The following is a 21,028-nucleotide window of genomic DNA, read 5'->3' on the forward strand; positions in this document are numbered from 1 at the left end:
GCCGCAGCTTCCGTCAGCACCTCGGGCTGGGTGTAGAAGTTTGTGGCACTACTTGAGTACCCGAGAGGAAGTGTCACCTCCGCCCAGCACTGTCACAGCTGCTCCCTGCCGGCCTGCTGTGTGCTGGGCCATCTGGCTTATCGATCCTGCCCGAGGGGAGGCCGGGCGGCGCGCCGAGGGAGAGGACCAGAGTCAGCTCTGTTCCTGCGGCCTGTGGGAGGGCAGAGGGACAGGGTGTGCTGCACCCCGTGGGCCAGGGAAGGTGCCAGGGGTCCTCACACCTTTCTTGGCTCCTTTGCTCTGCAGTAGGCAGTCTGTCTTATCTCACCTGTGTCTCACTTTGCAGCTCTGCCAAATAGATTTCAGGAGCAGCATGTTTGTAACCATCTATACTATATTGCTGTTCCATAAAATCTTAGTGCAATCAACTATCCAAAACCAGGGAAACACTGGGGAACAAAAGAATAACTTCTAACAGTTGTTTCTTTTCTGAGTCTGCGCAGTAGCTCTGGGTACCCAAGGTACAACCAAAGTGTTTGACTGCTGCTGTTGTAACCCGTGCAGGGCTTTCACGACGGGGACGCCGCCGGCACCACGGTACCACCACTCCGCCGTGGTCTATGGGAGCAGCATGTTCGTTTTTGGTAAGGCAGCAGCAGGTCGTACTGCAAGTGGTGGATGTGCTGCTCTACTGGTTTGGAAAAAGAGTGAGGGATCTTTAGGAGGTGTCAAAGATCTCATCCAGTAGCAAATCCAGTATTTTTCATGGCTATGATTTCAACTTTAATTTGGAAAGATGGTGCTGTTTTGTTTAAAGACAACTTGAAGCTCATTATCATAATGATTCTTTAGAAGAAGGAGTGAAAGAGAAGTCTCCTTCTGTAGTAGTCCATTAGCCAAACATTTTATGCAATCTGAAGTTTCTCCTAATGCAACGCCTGGGAGCGTGTGTGCTCCATTGCCTGGGAGTCTAATGGAATTCTTGTTGTCCAGGTGGTTATACTGGAGATATCTATTCCAATTCTAACCTGAAGAATAAAAATGACCTCTTTGAGTATAAGTTTGCAACCGGGCAGTGGACAGAGTGGAAGACTGAGGGAAGGTAAGAGCTGGTATCATTGCCTCATGCTTGGGGGGAGTCAGGGTAGCTTGGCATCATTTCACATGGCACAGTCAGACCTAGTTACAGTGCTGATGTTAGGGCTGCAGTATGACTGCTGCTCTGCTTTCTCAATTAACTTTTTTGGTTCTACAGGAGTTTTTTTGGAAGGCCTCCATTCCAGAATGCACTATAATGGAAATATGTCCAAAATCCCCTCTTCGTGTTTCAGGTCCATGACAGAAGGAATGGGAGCAAAGGGAGTTTTGGTTTTTTTTTTCTGAATTGTTTCAGTTTCAAGACCAGCTTGTAAATTGTGGATCCCTTATGAAGAAAAGGGCTCCTGAGATTCAGTGTTCAAGGAAAATCAAAATCACTAACAGTTTCCTAAAGTTGAGTCTGTGCACGTTTCAGAATGCCATTTCTGACAGTGATTGTGATCCAGTTCTTAGTGTTTTTTACAAAGGCCTGAACCGGATAAGGGGGAATGGCCTCATACTGGCAGAGCAGGGTTAGATGGGATATTGGGAAGGAATTCTTGGCTGTGTGGTTGGTGAGGCCCTGGCACAGGGTGCCCAGAGCAGCTGTGGCTGCCCCACCCCTGGAAGTGTCCAAGGCCAGGTTGGATGGGGCTTGGAGCAACCTGGGCTAGTGGAACCTGGGCAACCTGGGCCATGGCAGGGGGTGGGACTGGATGGGCTTTAAGGCCTCTTTCTGCCCCAAACATTTCTGTGGTTACCACTCCCCAGTAAGGGTTGTGTGGTGTCTCTACCTGCAGTCTTATACATGGCTGAAGCTTCTGGAATGCTGATTTCAGTGAGGAGAGGGAAGGGAGCATTTGTTATTGTGATTTGTGGAGAGGGATGAGGAATGTCCCGTCCATTCTTGTGTTACAGTTGCTCACCTCTGATGAGCACATTATATTTCAGAACAGAGACTGTATTAGTAATTTCCCTTTCTGGTTAATTCTGGTAACTTGGGACATTTTGGAGAGCAATTCTTACTCCGTTTACAAACTCACATTTTGCTTGTTGTTCCCCAGAGTTAGTGTTCATGTTACACAGTGACCTCAGACAAGCCAACAGATGCCTTGTGGCATCACAGGTTTGTTCAACCTGGCTGATTTAGTTAAGACAACAAAGATTGTGGAAGAGGAGTCATAGGTTTGATCTTTCATTGTGGGCGCTACATCTTGGGAAGAACCCTGAGTGACCCCAAATGAGCATCCTGAGCTCCCTCCTGGTCTCGTTTCTGTGTTTCTCCTGCCTAATCTGTGGGAACACGTGTGGGATGTTCATAGCCAGAGCTGATTGCCACCTTGCTCTACCAGTGGTGCTTTATTTAACTACTTTATGCAAAATACTCTGAGAGTATTTGAGTCTTGACAAGGAATTAGGTGGGATTTTTTTCTTTTTTTTTCCTGTCTACATTAAGGTAGTTTCTCTCCATTGAAGACAGCAGAGTGCAAAACTAATACATGCCTTCAGAGGCTCACTCAGTGTTTGAAAGGCACATGGCAGAAACAGCTTTGTGTAGGGGACTTTATTCTTCTTTTTACATGTGCATTTTAGCTCTTAGATCCTTCTGCAGCCCCTCTGCAGCTGCAGAGGGAAGATTGTTGTCTGCATTTTCTTCCTTGCAGGTTGCCAGTGGCCAGGTCAGCTCATGGTGCCACAGTGTACAGTGACAAGCTGTGGATCTTTGCTGGATACGATGGCAACGCACGGTACGGGGCACTGGCACCCTCTCCTTGACTGCTTTTGGGAAATCCCAGCCCCTCAGTTTCCACCTTTGTAGAGACATTTCCATGTTCCAAGAGGTTTAAATACTGGAGCTTTGCACACCCAGTCTGTTGTTGAGCATTGCACTTTTGCAGTTCACTGGTTCATGTTCACATGAATGTGTGCTTAAAGCCTAAAGATCTGGTTACTCAGAGTGGCTGTGGATGTGGAATTTGACAGCATGCTTGGTTGTAAGGCTGCAAAATGATCTTTGGAATTTGGCAAATGCACATTTCTTGAAAGATCCCCAGCACAGGCCAGCTGATGTTGCTGAATGCTTAGAGAGCAAAGCCTGGATTTGCTGTGAAATCATCTGACAGAACTAAGAGCAATGTGTCAGTTTTTTCTCAGAAATCTCTGGAAATATGTAATATTTAGGTTGAAGGGAGGTGGGATTTTGTATGGGGAAAGACTGTAAAGGAGTGGTGCTGAGATGTGAGAGGGAGCCTGGTGCTCTGTCTCACAGTGGCTCCTTGCATTTGCTGCTGGTCTGTCAGGGAACAGTCAATTCTGGACGTGCCCTTTTTTTCTGTCATGATGAACTTGAGGAGTCATTTATATTGATATGCAGTATTTGCATCATGAGAGAACACAGAGATTTTCACAAATGAGGAGGTGAGGAGATTTTCACAAATGAGGACTGAATTGCCTCCTCTTTTGAGAAGAATCTTCAGAAAGAGCTGAAGCTTTGTGTCCAGCTCCACAAAGTCTCCAGGAGAGCTGCTGACAATCAGGAATACAGATGGGATGTCTTTGTTATTTCTGGAGGAGGAATTGGTATAAGATGCATGACTGTGGGATTGTTCAGTGCCAGCTTAGGGAGTCCCCCTGGGCCTTGGGTAGCTGTAAGGAAGGAGTGGGTGAGAGGAGCTGTCTAATTTATGTTAAATATGTCAGATACTTTAAAAAAATGTCTTTTTATGGAACTCGAGCCTCCAGGCAGATTTGAACAAAGGAAACATCTGTAGTTACTGTGAGTAACTTGTTCTAGGAACAGCACAGTCACAGATGTGTCAGGTTACCTGCTTCATCCTTTCTGTATTTAAGGAAGGATTCAGCCATGTAAATAATTGTTGTGGTCAGTCTCAGTACTTAACAGGGATGAGCAGAAGAAGCAGGGTAAAAAGGGGTATTTTGTAAAAATCCTGAAGATTAAATAGCTCAAATCCTTAAGCTCCAGACTGAGTTGCTGTATGTAGCTGTTAACTGCAGGATACTTGTAACTACAAAGATGCTGAAGCAAGCTGGGGTGGGGCTGTAAGATTTAGGTATAGGACAAAGGGATTCTAATAATTGTTTTTCTGTCAGTGGAAGTAGGAGATTCTTCTTGTGCAGAAGGAATGTTGATGAAATAGGATTTCTGCCCTCTCAACACTGTTGCAAAAATGAATTGTTTCAAATCGAGCATTTTTTGTGTTATGGCACAGATTAAATGACATGTGGACAATAGGCCTGCAGGACAGAGAGCTGACCTGCTGGGAAGAGGTAAGAAGCTTTAATTTCAACTAACACCTAAAATTCTGGTTTTTGATGCAGAATTATTTTAAATTTCCCATGCTAGACTGCACTGCTCTTTCTCCAAAATGTGTTTTTGTTCCACAGTGAAAAGAAGCAGTTCAAATTTGATTTGGTTTGGGTATTTGGAAAACCAAGTGTGTATGAAAGGGTGATTTTTTTGCTTGTGAATCTGTGAACTGGACTTGGACTTCCCATGGGGGATTTGCTGTGCTGGAACTGCATTCCCACTCAGACCACTGACACAGACTGGGAGCTTTGCTGGCCAGCTGACCAAAGTCCTGATGCTTGCAGTACTGGAAGCTTTCAAAACATGGCCTCCCAATCTTTTTATCCAGGGAAAATCAGCCATGTAAGCACAGCAGGAGTTGATTACCTGTTGATTACCAGCTTTACAGGGCCCATGCCATGTGCTCACCCTGGCTGCACCTGTGTCCCATGGCCCTGCAGTGTCCTCAGCATGTGGAGTTGTGCACTGTAACAATACATTTCTGATTCTGAACTTAATTACATTTCAGATTGAACAAAGTGGTGAAATTCCTCCTTCCTGCTGTAATTTTCCCGTGGCGGTTTGCAAAGACAAGATGTTTGTTTTCTCTGGCCAGAGTGGAGCAAAGATTACCAATAATCTCTTCCAGTTTGAATTCAAGGAAAAGATGTAAGTGTAGACAGTTAAGTCGTGCAAAATCCACAAAATCCTTGACTGCCTGAGTTGTGAAATGTAATACTCAAGGGCACTGGGGGAGAACGCTGTGTCTCCTGGTGATGAGTGTAGGAGTGACAGGGTAGGATGGTGGGGATGGATGGAGAGGAGAGATCTCTGCAGCCAGGGCTGGAACTTGTGGGTTATTGCAAAGGGCCTGGGTGCAGGGCCCTGCTGGGAGCTGCAGCCACAGCTTGGAGCAGGACTGAGAGAAGAGAGGGGGAGAGAGGATGAGAGGGCAAGAGAGTAAAAGGGTAAGGAGTAAAAGGGTAAGAGAGTGAGGTTCCCATTACAATACAATAAATCTTCTGTGTTGAATATTCTGATTCTCACTAACCAATCTAGTACAAGATACAAATCCTACAGCATTTCCATACAGCCTATAAGAATCATTACATTACCACACTGTGTTACATTTTAAACCCTAAAAACTCCTCTTTGGGCCCTTCTGCCAAGCTGGCAGGGTCTGCTCTGACCCTTGGGCCTGTCTGCAAGCAGAGGGTGTTGTTCCATCAAAAGGGGATCACCTTCAGCTGGCCACACCATTGTTTTCCAGTTGTTCAGTAACTGAGGGATCTCAAAGCTTGCTTTCATTTCAATCTCATTTGTAGTTTCCATATTCTCAAAATCTTTTGCCAGACCATCATATTTATAAGGCTTTCCTGTTTCATCTTGCCCAACAACGAAGCACAGAGTTAGAAAATTTAAAAGCACTGTAAAAAGCTCCCATGTTTGCTGTTTGCTGTGGCAGCTGGACCCGGATCCCCACGGAGCACCTGCTGCGGGGCTCGCCGCCGCCTCCCCAGCGCCGATACGGGCACACCATGGTGGCCTTCGACCGGCACCTGTACGTGTTCGGCGGCGCTGCCGACAACACGCTGCCCAACGAGCTGCACTGCTACGACGTGGACTCCCAGACCTGGGAGGTCATCCAGCCCAGCCCAGACAGTGAGGTAAAAGCTTCAGCTTGTGCTTTTTCCTTTGTGCTCCTTCTTTTTTGACTCATCTTTGCCATGGATGCTTTTTGACAAGAGCATTGGCTTTTAGCTGAATAGGAACAACTCCTTACTACTGATGGTTAATCAGCTCAAATATTGTGGGTAGCAGTCCTTAAAAATTAGTCAGTGTTGACACATCTAAAACTTCTCTTAACACGTTTTAAAGAAATACCATGAAACACTTTGATATGCGTTTCAATCATTTGTTCAGTCAAAAGCTGAACAATTAATTCAGTGTGTACCAGTGGTTCTTTTGTTGGCTGTGTGATCCTCTTGAAGCAGAATTCAAAACTAGACAAGGTTTGATTTGAAGGACACTGTAATGCCCGTGTGCATAAAATCTTATAAATTCTGATTTTAGATAGAGGTGTGGCTGGAAAATAGTAATATGGAGGCTCAGATAGGGCTGTTTTAACATATTTTCATTAATAAGAGATACAAATTTAAAAATCTCTGTTTTTACATGGACATCAAAAGGCTGTTGACCACCAAATACTAAGGAAACACTCCAAATGAGACAATATTTAAAAGAAAGAAAGATGAACATTTTCAATCTGTTTCTTTTGCTACTTGCTACTCATGCAAGGTAGTGATTGTGTAATAAAATGTCTGTTTTTTTCTCAAAGCACACTCACAGATCCTCTCTGGAGTCAGCTTGTATTCCAGGTGGAAGTGCCAAGGGCTCACCTGATTTCAGTGCATATTTCAGGTCATCTAAGTGAGGATCATTTCATCCCAGAATGCACAAGCAGTTGTTCCCTGAAGTCCATACCAGTGTGTGTATTTCCTGGCTTTGGAACAGCAGCATTCATTGTGTTTATTAATGTGAATAGATTTTACCTTAAGCCACGTTAAGATAGTGCAGCTGCTGTCACAGTGGTGTAGGGAATGAGCTGCTCTGCAGGAGGAGATGCTCTGTGTGTGTGCTGTGCACACAGCCACACAGCCTGAGGTTACACTTCAGACAGCTGAGTGTTGCAGGAATTGGGATCAGGTGCAGAGTTACTGATTGAGCCTGCACAGGTGTGACAGGGCTCACCCCCAGAGCTGTGTGGGGTGTTTGGTGTGTTTGTGTTTGCAGACACAGCATTGGATGAGCTGGACAATCCCCCACACACACAGAGCTCAAAATTAACCGTGCACGTGGGCCTCCTTGGGAACTGTTATTTGACCAAAGTATTTCACAGCAGCCTATTTAATGCTTTACAAAGCTGGTTTATTGTCACATGAAATTAATAAAGCTGCTTCTTCAACTTATTAAAGCCATGGTTGTCTTCAGGAGTGTAGAACCTGTTCTGTTCCTGCCACTGTTACCATTTGACATGTGAGGCTTCAGCAGGCATTGGTTCTTTGGGACACAGTTGCTTATTGGTTCCAGGAGCAGAACTGCTCCTGGAAGTGTTGTAAACCAGCATTATTCCCTGAGTTATCCCCTGCTGAATTTCATTTCAGATTTCAAAGCTCTTTTTCTTCGTCTGTCTGTAATCCTGGGTTGGTTGCTTGTGTTGTATTTTGTAGTTTCTTTCTCTGGTACAGCATCTAGAAACTGATTTGGTAGAAATGGGAGGTGAAACTGGTGCTGTTGAAATCCATGATAGTAAATTTTCCTAAAAGACTGATTAACTGCAGACTTTTTGTGTTTCAAGTAAGTTTTAAATTATTTTGTGTCTTCTGGAGTCATAACTAGGTAATTTCTCAGAATCATTTTCCTAATGTTTCCATGAGCTTTTGGCAAAGACTTCTAAAGGTAGCAATGAATCTCTAATACCATCCTGTTCCCTGGACACTCTGAACTTGGATTTTCCTTTTTTATCCATCTCTGTGAGCAAAATTATTCATGTTAATTCGAAACAAAAAAGAAGTCAGTAAGTGCAATGCTGTCTCAGCACTTGAGGGTTTCTGCTGTGTGTGAAGTGATAGTGACCTCTGTTATCATGCAGGAGAATGACCTACCTTGACTTTTAGAGTTGGGTTTTTTCCTTTCCACTTGATGGATAGTAGGATTTACCTTCTGCTTGCTCAGTATTATGTGGTATGATCTTAGAAATGCTGCATTACAACATTGCTTGACCACACTGTGGTGAGGTTACTTTCTTACTTATGGTCATGTGATGCATATCCTTAATTCTTTCTTCTTTTGGATGTTTAGCATGGAATGGGTGGAGCCTCTGGAGTCCAAAATAAGGTTTGGTGCTGATTAAGCTATAAATTCAGTGGAGATTTTTACAGTGCTTGGCAAAAGAGATTACAGAAGAGATTGCTTATGCTGAAGGAGAGTCATTGCTGCCATTGCAGTCTTGTTCTCTGAACTTAGGCTGCCCTGAGGAGCTTCTCAAGGTGATCAGGGAGTGATTTGGACTTTTCAGACCTGTTCATGCCAGTAGCAGGAATAGGTGTCAGGTGGAACTCGTATATCCTCTGCTACCCTGTTATGGCTGACACAGAAGGTGACAAGTCACACAAGGCTGAAGAATCTCGGGGTTGTTACCTGAAAAGGGGGCACAGTTTGGGCATTAATTACAGCAAAGTGGAGTGAGTGAGTACTAGGAAGATCCTAGAGGCACTTCTTGAGCACAGACAGCAATTGTGTGTCAGGTGCTGCAGGTGCCCTGAGATGCCTCTGGCATTTTCTGCATTTTGAGTAAACAGGGAGAACAAACCTGGCAATAGATCTGGCAATGGACCTGTTGTAGTTCTCTGCCCAGGGCACTCAGAATTCCTGGTAGTGCCTCGCTGTGGGATGGAGGATGGGACATGGCTGTTGGGTAGAAGAGGGCAAACTGAGATGGAACAGGTCAGTACTTCAAAAAGAAACCAGGAGCTGCCATTTTTTGCTTTAGGATGTCTCCAGAATGGATAACAAGACATCCTTGCTGAGCTGCACAATTGCAGTCTGTAGCTCCTCAGAGCTAGATACAATACATGTACATATATATTGTACAGAGCATACAGAGCTATTCCCCATCCTTGCTGTGAGATGATCTTCACAGCTGCAGCTTCTCCTTTTCTAAGGCAGCCACAGGAATATCTTGTCTGAGTCCTTGCCTGCCTGCACACACTGCCAGAGCTTCCTGGCATGCTGGATTTTCTTTATACAGGGCTACTGAAGGATTTCAAAAACAAGAAATAGATTGTTTTGTTTCCTCGAGTTTTTCTATTAAACTCAAGATATCTTTTACTTTCTGAAGAAGGTTGGAGCAGCATAAGAAATCAGCAGGCAGTAGGGGGAAAAGTGCCCTGTGTTGCACAGTTGACAAACACATGTGGCAGTCATGGCTTGTGCTACAGAGAGGAGTGTTCTGTATGACAGGAGCTCTGGGTCTGGCAGGGAGCACAGTCAGTTGTGGACACAGACCCACAGAATCCAAGGTGATGTTTGGAGCAGCCACTGCCTCATAGAGGCAGGGTGTTATGTCAGGAAAAAGAAAATTCTGCCTCCTCACAGTTCCCATCATGTCCCTGTGGCTGCAGGGACTGGCAAGTCATCCATCTCTCCAGAAGTTATGGGGGAAGTCTCTAAAACTTGTTCTGGGAAACATTTCAGTCTCACAATTAGGGCTTTCAAAGCCAAGAGCAATAAAAATCTCCAATTTTCAAAGCTCTTAATTTTTCTTTGAATAAGCCAAAAGGGAGGTTAATGTGCTGGTAACCTTCTTGGGCTTACTTGGAGGCTCAGTTTTGGAGGTTTCTCAGACAGATGACAGTGACGTGGTTTGTGGGCAGCTGAGGAAGATTAAAAGGATTTAGTCATCCTCCTGGGCATGAGTGTGCCCCAGGCCCCCTGTGCAGGGATTAGTTACACCCCCTGAGGTACCTTCAGGCAAGAGGAACACGGTACTGTGTGCACAATGCCCTGAATGCCTGCAGTGAGCCCCCTAACAGGATCTGCCTCACTCGTGGGCAGGGTGCTTATCAAGGTACCATGTTCTGCTGGGAGAGATAAAACTGAGCATTTCACAATCCAGAGGGTAGGCTGATACTTTTGGTGTTTGATGTGCAGTGCTCGGGCTTGCATCCTTTTTTAAAAAACTTTTTAAAAAATGTAGGAGCTTCATACCAGTGCCCTTTGCAGGTCTGTGCTCAGTGAACTGGAGAGAGACATCTTGAAAATGTTTGTGTTTATAAGAATCTGCACATCAGAGTACCTGTAGATAATACTATTGTACAGCTCCACTTCTGTTTGTCAATTCTATCTTCATCTCCTTTCTGAGGGGTGTTCATTATTACATCCTTTTACAGTATTCTCCCAGAGAAAGCAAAATGCAAATGATGTGGATGATAGGCAGAAGGAATATTTCTGTAACTCACTTAATGGTGAGGAATTGTTATAACACAGATTGAACGTGACCTGCATTAAGATGGTATAAAATTGAGTAATGGAAGGAGTTGAAATATGCTTTTTGATTGAGGAGCAGTTACTCAAACAAAACTTATGCCACCAACCTTGAAAGACAAGAGAAAATCACAGCTTTTTTCCAATATTTACTAGTTGTCCAGAATTTTGCCAGTTACTGATTACAATAACAGTCCACTCAGGGATTTTGATTTCTTCTTAAGGTGAGTGCAAACAGTCCAGGTTTCAGCTTGACTGTAGGATACATTTATGAACAGAGTGTGTGGTCTGGGCTTCATGGTTTCCCTTACAGCATCCCTGGAAACAATCTCTTAAATTCCCAGTTCTTGTGGGGAGCTGGGAGAGCTCCTGGTGGTCTGAAATGGCTGGAAGTGCTCTGATAGTCTTCATTCTAGAAGCTGACACAGTGTAGTGCCATTAAGTAACATAAATACATGATCCTCGTGTTTATTAGATAGATCTTCCAGTATAACATCTCCCCACGTCGTGTTTGCAAACAGGGAGGTTGTTCAGAGAATCATTGAGGAATGGGAAGCCCAGTGACCAACTATGAAGTGAAGTCTCTTTCAGGTGTAAGAAATTAAATCTTCCCTGGCTTACCTGGGGAACAGAGGGTTTTTAATCTATCAGTGAAAGATAAAACAAGATCCAGCCACTTTAATTTGAAACTAGAAATATCCAGACTGAAAAAGAAAGGAAAACAAATGTTTACAAATTTTAAAGAATAAAAGTAATTATTTACTGGAACATTTTATCTGTTTTTTCTTTGCAAAGTTTTCATTACACTTAAACCAGGATTTGATATTTTTCAAAAAGAATGTTTTCCTGAAAACAAGTCTAAATTTCAGTACCTCTTCACAGAAGTTTGGTAGGTTGGTGTATTCAGGAAGTCAGATTAAGATCCCAGAAGTACTATTATGGTTATTGGATTTTTGAATGCATACCACATGCCAAAGAGAAACAAATGGGTGGTCACTGGATTTCTGTCAGCTGTTGTCAGATTTCAATATATGATCTTTTGTGACGTGTTCATTGCATTTGGCTGGAGTTTGGCTTGTTCTTCAAACTGCCTCATCCCCTCTGATGAATTATACATTAACATTGCTCTTTAAATTTGCAACTATATATATACCAAAACAATTTTAAAGGAAATAACATTTACTATTATTACAGCTGTAAATAAATTACAGGCAGCCTCATACCCTGACCTTTGTGGTTATGCTGCCACGTGTTTGGATGTCGTTGTTAATAGATTTACCTTCCTGTTTCCATTCTGTGCTCTCCAGTGAGTGCCAACTGGAAAAATCTCATCCTCAGTGTAGAGCACAATTGCAAAGGATGTCTCTGTTGCATCCCCTGTCACTTATCATAACCACAGCTGATAATGTTACAAGCTTTTGTTATTATGACTTTGCTTCTGTGTATGGTGATTTAACCCAGAACCCCCCTGTGCTGGGCTGATCCCCCAGGGGGGGATTCTGCCCCTGTGCCCTGCTCAGGTGAGACCCCACCTGCAGAGCTGCCCCAGCCCTGGGCTTCCAGCACAGGAAGGAGCTGGAGCTGCTGGAGCCAGCCCAGAGGAGGCCACAGAGCTGCTCTGAGGCCTGGAGCCCCTCTGGGAGAGCTGGGGGTGTGCACCTGGAGAAGAGAAGGCTCTGGGAAAACTTAGAGCCCCTTCCAGTGCCTAAAGGAGCTCCAGGAGAGCTGGAGAAGGACTTTGGACAAAGGCCTGGAGGACAGGACAAGGAGGGAATGGTTTCCTGTCGCAGACATCTTTTCACTAAAAATCCTTTTTTTAGGATTTTTCCTTCTGAGAAGCTGAGAGGCCTCAGAGACAGAATGTAAACAGTGGTTATCTGCTGCTGTGGAATGCAACAGGTCCACCTGTGATTGGCCCATCCTGGATGTTTGTAATTAATGGCCAATCAAGGACCAAGTCCAAGAGAGCTGCATTTGTTGTCATTCTTCTTATTCTATTCTTAGCTTAGCCAGCTTCTGAGAAAACCTGTCCTTCTTTTTCTTTTTAGTATAGTCATAATGTAATATATATATCATAAAATAACAAATCAAGCCTTCTGACCATGGAGTCAACATTCTCATCTCTTCCTTCACCTGAAAACCCCTGTGAGCACGGTCACCGTTCCCACTGCCAGAGGGCAGGGTTAGATGGGATATTGGGAAGGAATTTTTGGCTGTGGGGTGGGCAGGCCCTGGCACAGGGTGCCCAGAGCAGCTGTGGTTGCCCCATCCCTGGAAGTGTCCAAGGTCAGGCTGGATGGGGCTTGGAGTAACCTGGGCAAGTGGAAGGTGTCCCTGCCATGCAGGGGTTGGAACAAGATGAGTTTAAGGTTCCTTCCCACCCAAGCCATCCTGTGATTCTGTGCTTTATGCTAAGTTGTAGGTTTCTTTCTATCTTCTTTCTTCAGTCCCTGACAGTCTCTCTCTGTATTAATGGCTCCATATTAGGAAGTGGTGCTTACAGATGTGATCCTCTGCTTTTCATCATTGTTAAGCTGCAATAGGTCCATTTATGTTGACCATGTAGTTATGGCAATCTCAATAAATAAACTGCAGACAAAATATTTTTGGCTTTCTGACATTAGTGTAGTGTTGAAGATTTCATGAGATGTCTTGAGAAGTCTACCAAAGGAAATCTCTAAGAACAGGCTGGAATTTTTTCTCTCAGAAACAGAATAAGTATTGTTCACCCTGTGTGGGGCAAAGGAATGGAAATAGCTTTTGAAGAGGTTCATTCTGTGAGTCTGTGATGGAGCTTTTATTCCCTGTTTTCTTGTCTCAACCATCAAAGAGGAAAAGTAAAAGCTAAGTTTCCATCTTGGATGTAAATTAAATTTCTGTTGTAACAAGAGCACAGCTGAGCTCCCAGCCCTGCAACTTGTTAAACAACAAGAGGAAGTCTTAGAATCACAAAAGCAGGTGGATTGGAAGGACTTCCAAGGCTTTGAATGCAACCTCATGCTCAGAGCAGGTCTGGTTGAAGCAGGCTGCTCAGGGCATTGTCCATTCCATTCAATTCCAATTCATTCCATTCCATCCCATTCCATTCCATCCCATTCCATTCCATCCCATTCCATTCCATCCCATTCCATTCCATTCCATTCCATTCCATTCCATTCCATTCCATTCCATTCCATTCCATTCCATTCCATTCCATCCCATTCCATTCCATCCCATTCCATTCCATTCCTGTGTATCTCCAGGGTTAGAGATCCAGCAGCTTCTCCTGGCTTCCCACTATCATGGGAAGCCATCTCCTAGTGCTTGTGCACTATCATGATCAAAGACATTTTCCTCTCACACTAAGAAAGAACTTCCTGTGCTGACTTGAGTCTGCTGGCTCCTCTCTTCCCTCCGGGCCACTCTCTGAAGAGCAGCTCTGACTTCCCTGCAGGCAGGTGCCTCCTTTGCCTTCTCTCCTCTCGTGCATCCTGTGCTCCAGCCCTTGATCACAGCCCTGCTGTTGGTGTCCCTCCTCTGGACTGAGGTAGGTCAATGCCTTTCTGTACTGGGGATCCCAGGGTGCTTCAGCTGAGGGCTTAAAAAGGGTGAGTAGAGGAGGACAAGTCCCATCCCTGAGCCACTGGAACAGCTGAGGGGCTGCTGGCTGTGCTGCCAGAGGATGCTGCTGAACCTTCTGCAGCTCCCTGTCCACCACATCTGTGTTCTGGCCAGCCAGTCCCCAGCCTGTATCATTGCAAGGAATGACTGTCCTGGGGACAGGACTTGGCAGCACTTCCTGAGGCACCCATAGGCCCATTTTCCAGCCTGGCTAAGTCCTTTGGAATATCAGCCTCCAGCATTTCAGCTGCTCCAGACAATTTGCTATCAAGCATAGACTTGCTGAGAATGCAGTGCCCTCCTATAACCCATGAAACATTTTGAAGGGGGTGATCAGGTTAGTCAGGAAAAATTTGCCCTTGGTAAATCCTTGCTGACTGGTACCAGTCACCTCTTTCATGTGGTACAAGTAGCTTCCAGGAGGATTTTCTCTGTAACTTTCTTGGGACAGCAGTGCAGTTGCCTGGCTCATGGTTAGCTATGTTCCCAAAGTTCATACCAGGCCAGATTTTTAAAATTAATAGGTACTTTTTGGGTTATAAACAGCACTTTGGTTACACTTGGGTACCTGCAGTGATGAACTGGATGACTCTGTTGCCATAATCTGAAAGGAATGACAGCCTAAGGAAAGGCCCAATAAAGGAGCAGCAGCCTATGGAAAGGCTCAGTAAAATCCTTCAGCATTTGCCTGCTTGTCTTCATTTGTAGAGCTGCATGTCTTGAAGTTCACTCTAACATGTGTCTGTTCCAATTTTGTCTGAAAGCAGAGATTGTCTGCACCCAGCATGGGAAAACATTTTAAATCCTTAAACCTCCTTGAACCTAAAGACCATCCAAAGCTCTGTCTGTCCATCTGTTTGAGTTTGATGCTGTTGCCTGGTGTAACTGTGTGGAAACATCTCAGGTATCAACAGCTTCCAATCTCCCAGTAGTGACAGCTCCTTTGGACCTTTTTTTAGCTTATGGTTTTCTTCCAGTTTCAGAGAAAAATAGATAATTCTTTTACCTGTTAGTTTATGTTGGTTCACCAGGTTGGTTTGTTGATGGCTTTAGGTCTTTTTATTTTACTTTGGCTCTGAGCTTTTAATGATAAAGAAATCTGAGCACATCATTACTGGCTTTTGAGTTCAGTGCAACAATTTCCTTCCATAATACCTGCTCATTCATAGCTGAGTGTGAGGAAAATGAACATTTACACAATTATAAATCTATTCTGTAAATGTAAGGCTTCTGAGGAGCTGAGAGTAAGAATGGAGAACCTTTAAACAGCTGCAGAGGATTTGATTTTAGCAATGTCCTAGTATTGCCCATAATGTTGAAATTTCTATCACAAAAAGCACTGAAGTATATTAAAATGTTCTGAGAAAGGAGTCAGAGAGGGAAGATAAGCACTGCAACAGCACAAGTAGTCACAGCCTGCAATAATAGCATAGTTAATGCATTCCTCACAGCCAAGAGAGTGAATCTCACTACAAGGAGGTTGAATTTTTGTCCCTGACCCAGTTCTGCTGCCTGTCCAGAAGAGCTGGGCAAGCCATGGCTCTGTGTGTGCTGCTGACCTGCCAGCTGAGGAAGGGCTTTACTTCATCCTCTTCCAGTGTGTCAGTCAGCTTTGACATAAAACACAGGTTGTCCCTTTGGGATGATCCATCTGGCCTGTTTTTTCATCAAGACAAAACATGGGAAGGCTGTCTCAGACTTGGGAATAACTGATGGATATTCCCTCTTCACCATCTTAGCTTGTGATCTGTGTTTTGCCTGCTTGCAGTGAGCAAACCCCTCAGCTTCTCATCCTCGTCCCTGGAAGTGTCCATGGCCAGGCTGGGTGGGGCTTGGAGCAGCCTGGGCTAGTGGAAAGTGTCTCTGTCCATGGCAGCAGAGGGTGGAACAAGGTGAGCTTTAAGGTCCCTCCCAAGCTGAGGCAGTCTCAGATTCTGTGTTTTGTGAAGAGCCATTGGGAGAAAGAGGGCAGACAAAAAGCAGCTAATGCAAGAGATTTCCTTGCTTTGTGTCTCTGTCATTGCACAAACGTTGAGGAAACCACACAGCTAAAATGTTAATGGTTCAATCACAGTGATGGGTTCCAAACAAGACCACAGAGCTTTCTCTGCACTGACCCTGAATGTTCTGGGTACACAGGGATGATCTTCTGGACCTTCAGCTGCAGGGGACTGCTGCTCCATGTCCAGTCTCTCATGCTTTCCATTGATAGTTTTACACACTCTTATTTTTAAACTTTGTAACCAGGTGTCCTACCCAGCAGTGGCTTGAGAGGGTATCTGCCCCAGAGGAAGCTCCCACTGTGGCCTCGAGTGAATGGGGTTTAAAAAAATCTTGGGATGTATTTGGTTTAGATTTCAGCATAGCAACAGTAAAACAAAGACCTACAGCAGACTCAGAGGTAAATAAAGAAACACTTGAAAGTGAAAAAGACTTTAAAAATGGAAATTTAACTTATTATAGGAGAGAGAAATTCCACTTTCATATATGCCTTTTCTTCTCTGCTCCTTTTCTCCCCCTCTTGCAATTTCTCATGAGCTATTTAACTTAAGCTGTAATCCAAGAACCATTTAAGCCTTGGCTCTGCATGTGCAAGTTCTAAATTGCACAGAGCAGGCTACTATTGACCCCTGAGTGGAAATGATTCATTTTACTTCTTTCACTATTTAATTTTACTTTACGTTGCTTCAACTTAATTTATTAAGGACTTCAAGCTAAGCTGAATATATTCCTGGTGAGATCAAAATTTAAATCAATGAGTTTATGAAGGGGTTTGCACAGGTATTACTGAGTTTATTTTAAAGTATATGTGCTCAGGCCCAGAGGTGATGCTCAGGGCTGTAATCTCACCTATTTGAATGATGCTGGGTGCTCGGGCACAGGGAGAGGCAACTTTAATGCGCAGCTTTGGGAGTCAAATTAGGAGCCTGGTGAGCAGCACAGGACAAACTCCATTTGTGCAGTCTGGACAGGCTGCAGTGTGAGTCTGAGCACAAGAAATGAGAGGAAAGAAAGCCTTGTGAAATACTTTTATTTTGAAAATGATGGCTTGAGTCATGCCTGCAGTGTGGAAGGGTGTACTGAAAGGGAAGCAAAGGTGACCAATGAGCTCTGCTTTTGAGAGCAAAGATTCCAGCTTGTAAAGATCCTCAGATGCAAATCTCATTAACCTTAAATAGAGAAACCACTCCAGCAGATGAAACAGGGTGATGTAGCTCAGAGAGGGGTGCCAGCCCCCATCACTGGAAGTGTCAGGATTGAATCCAGAATTTCTTCTGTCAGGCACTGTTAACAAAGTAAGGAGATCACATTGATGGAGAGGTAAGTACAGGATCTAGAGCTGACAAATACAGTCAGATTGGCAGTGCCTCTTTGTCTGTGATTTTTAGCATTCCTGTAACAGGAATGAGAAAGACAAATCCCTTTGGATTCACACAGGACCATCTGGAGTTGTGCCAGCAGATGAAATTAGAATCGTAGAATTACAGAACTGGTAGGGTTGGAAAAGACCTTCAAGATCATCAAGTCCAGTCATCCATCCAGCACTGCCACATTCAGCTCTAATCCATATCCCCAAGTGCTGTGCACCTTTTGAACACTTCCAGGGATGGTAACTCTGTCACTGCCCTGAGCAGCCTGTGCCAATGCTTACTACCCCTTTAAGGAGAAAATGTTTCCTAATACCTGACCTAAACCTCCCTGCTGCAATTTGAGCCATTTCCTCTCATCCTTTCTGACCATCCTGGCTAGCAAAGTAGGTGGTATTTTGTAGCTGTTTCTTATAAACTCTGCCTGGGATGAGTGTATTCAGCAGCTGGATTTGGCAGCCTGGGAGATCTCCCAGTGAAAAATTCAAGATAAGGGCAGGTTCTGGGTGTCTGGTATTGGTGAATGAGGAACGTGGGGACTGGGGAATGTCTCAACAGCTGTTTGTGCTCCTGAGCCCTCTTAACCTTTCTTTCCTCCTGAATCTTTTCTTGAGGGCCCAGCTTTCCTTCCTTGCACTGGGACAAAGTTGCTGTGGCCAAACCCTTGGTGCTGGGAGGGCCGAGCGTTGTTCCCCATGCGGGTGGCACCAAAATGTCACTGCAGCATCGTCATCTCCACGTGGGGGTTTGTGCTGGCCTGAATTCTGCTCTGATTCAGTAAAACAAACACCCTGTAACTCTCAGCTGTGCAATGTTTTGAGAACTGAACACGGCCTTTTCTGTTCCAGGCTGTCATTCCATGTCTTACATTTCTGTCTTTAAAAATGTGGTCTGTGTATTTAGAAAGTAAAGTTGTTTGATTACTTTAGTTATTAGTAACTGCAGAGCGCTGGTTCCTTGGCCAGTACCAACCATTACAAAAGAAAAATCATCATTACAGCGTTCCATAGAGATTGCTGGAGCTGAATATGATGTGACTGGCAAGTACATCTTACTTGGTTAAATATTCAGGTGGCTCATGTTTGCTTTCTGGCACCAGTTGTTTCAAAGCTGTAAGGCTTTTTGATTGAAAAAAAAAAAAAGTGGTTGTTAAATTCAATGGCAGCTTAAAAAAACTAAATACTAGAGAATTTTGAGAATTATTTTAATTAAAAGCAAAACTAAAATATTATTAATTTAGAAAAAGTGGAAAATTACCTGAATAGGTCTAAAGCAGGTGGGCTGCATTTGAGCTCTGCTAGAACAGTTCTTTTTGTTTGGTTTTGGTTGCAGTTAGTACAGTACAGCTAACACCAGCCTGCCTAGCTGTGTGGGAATGGGTCTTGGCAAACAAACTTGTTACTTTGGGATGAGGTTGGAGCTCCAGTTGATGAGGGTGACAGATGTATTTTTAACCCATTATAATATGGTTGATTATTTCAATCAATACATCTTATTTAGGTAATGAGATTACTGCTAGGAACAAGCAGAGGCCATAGAAAATAGATTATATTTGACAGTAATCTCATCCTCTTTCAGAGAGGTATGAAACTGGGTCCAGGGAGGAATGTACTAACAGATCAGTGTTATTCCATAACCCATCCCAGTATTTATTAGAGCTAACTCTGAAGTTTCCTTGATAAAGTATCCATGAAACATGCTGGATACAGAAGGCATCTTGTTTATTTATCCAGAGGAATCCAGAGGGTTTGTTAAACTGGCACAGGCAAATGTGCCTTTTCAGGTGAGCAAGCCTGTGGTTTGTACATCTGAGAAAAATACCCATGTCCTAGTTACTGACTGGGGGATTGTCTCCTTAAAAGCCGTAGTTTGAGGAGAAGAACAAGTCATGGAAAGTGTGGTGAGTAACAGGCTCAATGAGGCTGTTGTGTGATACTGTGGTGAGAGGGGTGAATTGGTGGGAATGGAAACTGCCAGTCAGCATGCTTTCCTGGAAAATCTGCCTCTCCAGATAAACATAATCTTGTTTCATGTTTGACTTTACTTGAGTGGTGTCTATAAATATGTACAAGAAGCCAAGATTTCTTATACCAGAGGGCTTTTTATTTTGTAGGCAAAGATTTAATGAGATTTACTGCCTGGAAGACGAAAAGCCTGATCAAACTAGAGGAAAAAAAAGAAGTTTCTCTCACCACTTGAAGGCTTTCTATGAGCTCTCAGTGAGATATGCTGATGTGTTCACACACCTTTGTGTAGCCTCAGAAGAAATGAGTAAAAATGCTGTAGTCTGTGCTCTGCAGGAGGGCCATGGTGGCTTCAAAAATCACCCGATGCTGCAACTCGGAGGTGGGGTTTGTTGCAGGGATGGTGTGATCCCTCAGCCCTATAAATAGCTGCAGTGTGGGGGGCTTTTCTTTCTGTGGAGCTGGCAGGATGGAGACCAGAGCTGTGGCTCTGAAGTGCCAACTCTGCAAACAGCTCCAGCCTTGGGCTCCTGTTCAGCACTGGGCATTCCTGGGGCCTTAGGCAGATGGTTCAGCCCTTCACGCTGTGGGGGACGTGGGTGCTCACAGGCCTGGGGCTCAGTCCTGCTGAGGTAGATGATCATTCACCTTTCAAGTTCCTGACAGCATTTGGAATAAGCACAGTGATCACATTTTCAGAATCTGCTTATTTCTAGAAGTATGTGTGGGGTTTATGTGGAAAATGACATTGGCTTTAATTTTGTAAATGATCCATTTTGTAACTGCCATGATGGGTAGAGCTGTGTAGGTACCACTGTGATTAGAAGGTGCAGTGAATGCAGTTCTTCAATGTGACTGGACAATATGTTCTAGACATGCTAGGAAACAATCCTGAGGTACAGCAAATGTCAGTCATAGGATGCAAGTGTGTGAGTGTGTGTGTGTGTGTTTGTGTGAGTGTGTGTGTGGGGAGTGTGAATGTGTCAGTGTGTGAGTGTGAGTGTGTGTGTGTGAATGTGCATATCAGTGTGTCTGAGTGTGTCTGAGTGTGAGAATGTGTTTATGAGTGCATGTGTGCGTGAGTGTGTGTGTGTGTGTGTGTGTGTGTGAGTGAGTGTGTGAGTGTGTGTGTGAGTGTGTGAGTGTGTGTGAGTGTGTGAGTGTGTGTGTGAGTGTGTGTGTGTGAGTGAGTGTGTGTGTGAGTGTGTGAGTGAGTGTGTGAGTGTGTTTGTGAGTGCATGTGTGTGTGTGTGTGTCTGTGTGTGTGTCTGTGTGTGTGTGAGTGTGTGTGTGAGTGTGTGTGTTGGTGAGTGTGTGTGTGTTGGTGAGTGTGTTGGTGAGTGTGTGTCTGTCTGAGTGTGTGTGTGTGTGTGTGTGTGTTGGTGAGTGTGTTGGTGAGTGTGTGTGTGTTGGTGAGTGTGTGTGTGTGTTGGTGAGTGTGTTTGTGAGTGTGTGTCTGTCTGTCTGTCTGTGTGTGAGTGTGTGACCCTGTGTTGGTCAGAGCTCAGTCCTTGTAATGCCGAGGTTGCAGATTTGATCCCCAGTCACAGCTGGACTCGATGATCCCTGTGTGTTCCTTCCAATTCAGATATTCTGTGATTTTCCCTTTTCACTCTTGATCTGCTAATAGCATATCCTTTTTCTTGGCAGAATAATGGGCTTTTATT

At 44.3% G+C, this 21,028-nt stretch overlaps 1 protein-coding gene across 1 annotated transcript in view; it reads left to right on the plus strand.

The window, feature by feature from the left end:
- LZTR1 (leucine zipper like post translational regulator 1) overlaps positions 1-21,028 on the plus strand; it is a 36,735-nt gene that overhangs the window by 826 nt on the left and 14,881 nt on the right. Inside the window, exons 4-9 of the mRNA XM_066565255.1 lie at positions 565-644; positions 994-1,102; positions 2,742-2,825; positions 4,308-4,365; positions 4,914-5,053; positions 5,850-6,051. Coding sequence (XP_066421352.1) covers positions 565-644; positions 994-1,102; positions 2,742-2,825; positions 4,308-4,365; positions 4,914-5,053; positions 5,850-6,051 — 673 coding nt within the window. The remainder of the gene's footprint in view (positions 1-564; positions 645-993; positions 1,103-2,741; positions 2,826-4,307; positions 4,366-4,913; positions 5,054-5,849; positions 6,052-21,028) is intronic.

The sequence above is a fragment of the Molothrus aeneus genome, chromosome 24, assembly GCF_037042795.1.
Source record: "Molothrus aeneus isolate 106 chromosome 24, BPBGC_Maene_1.0, whole genome shotgun sequence".
Lineage (NCBI taxonomy): Eukaryota > Metazoa > Chordata > Aves > Passeriformes > Icteridae > Molothrus > Molothrus aeneus.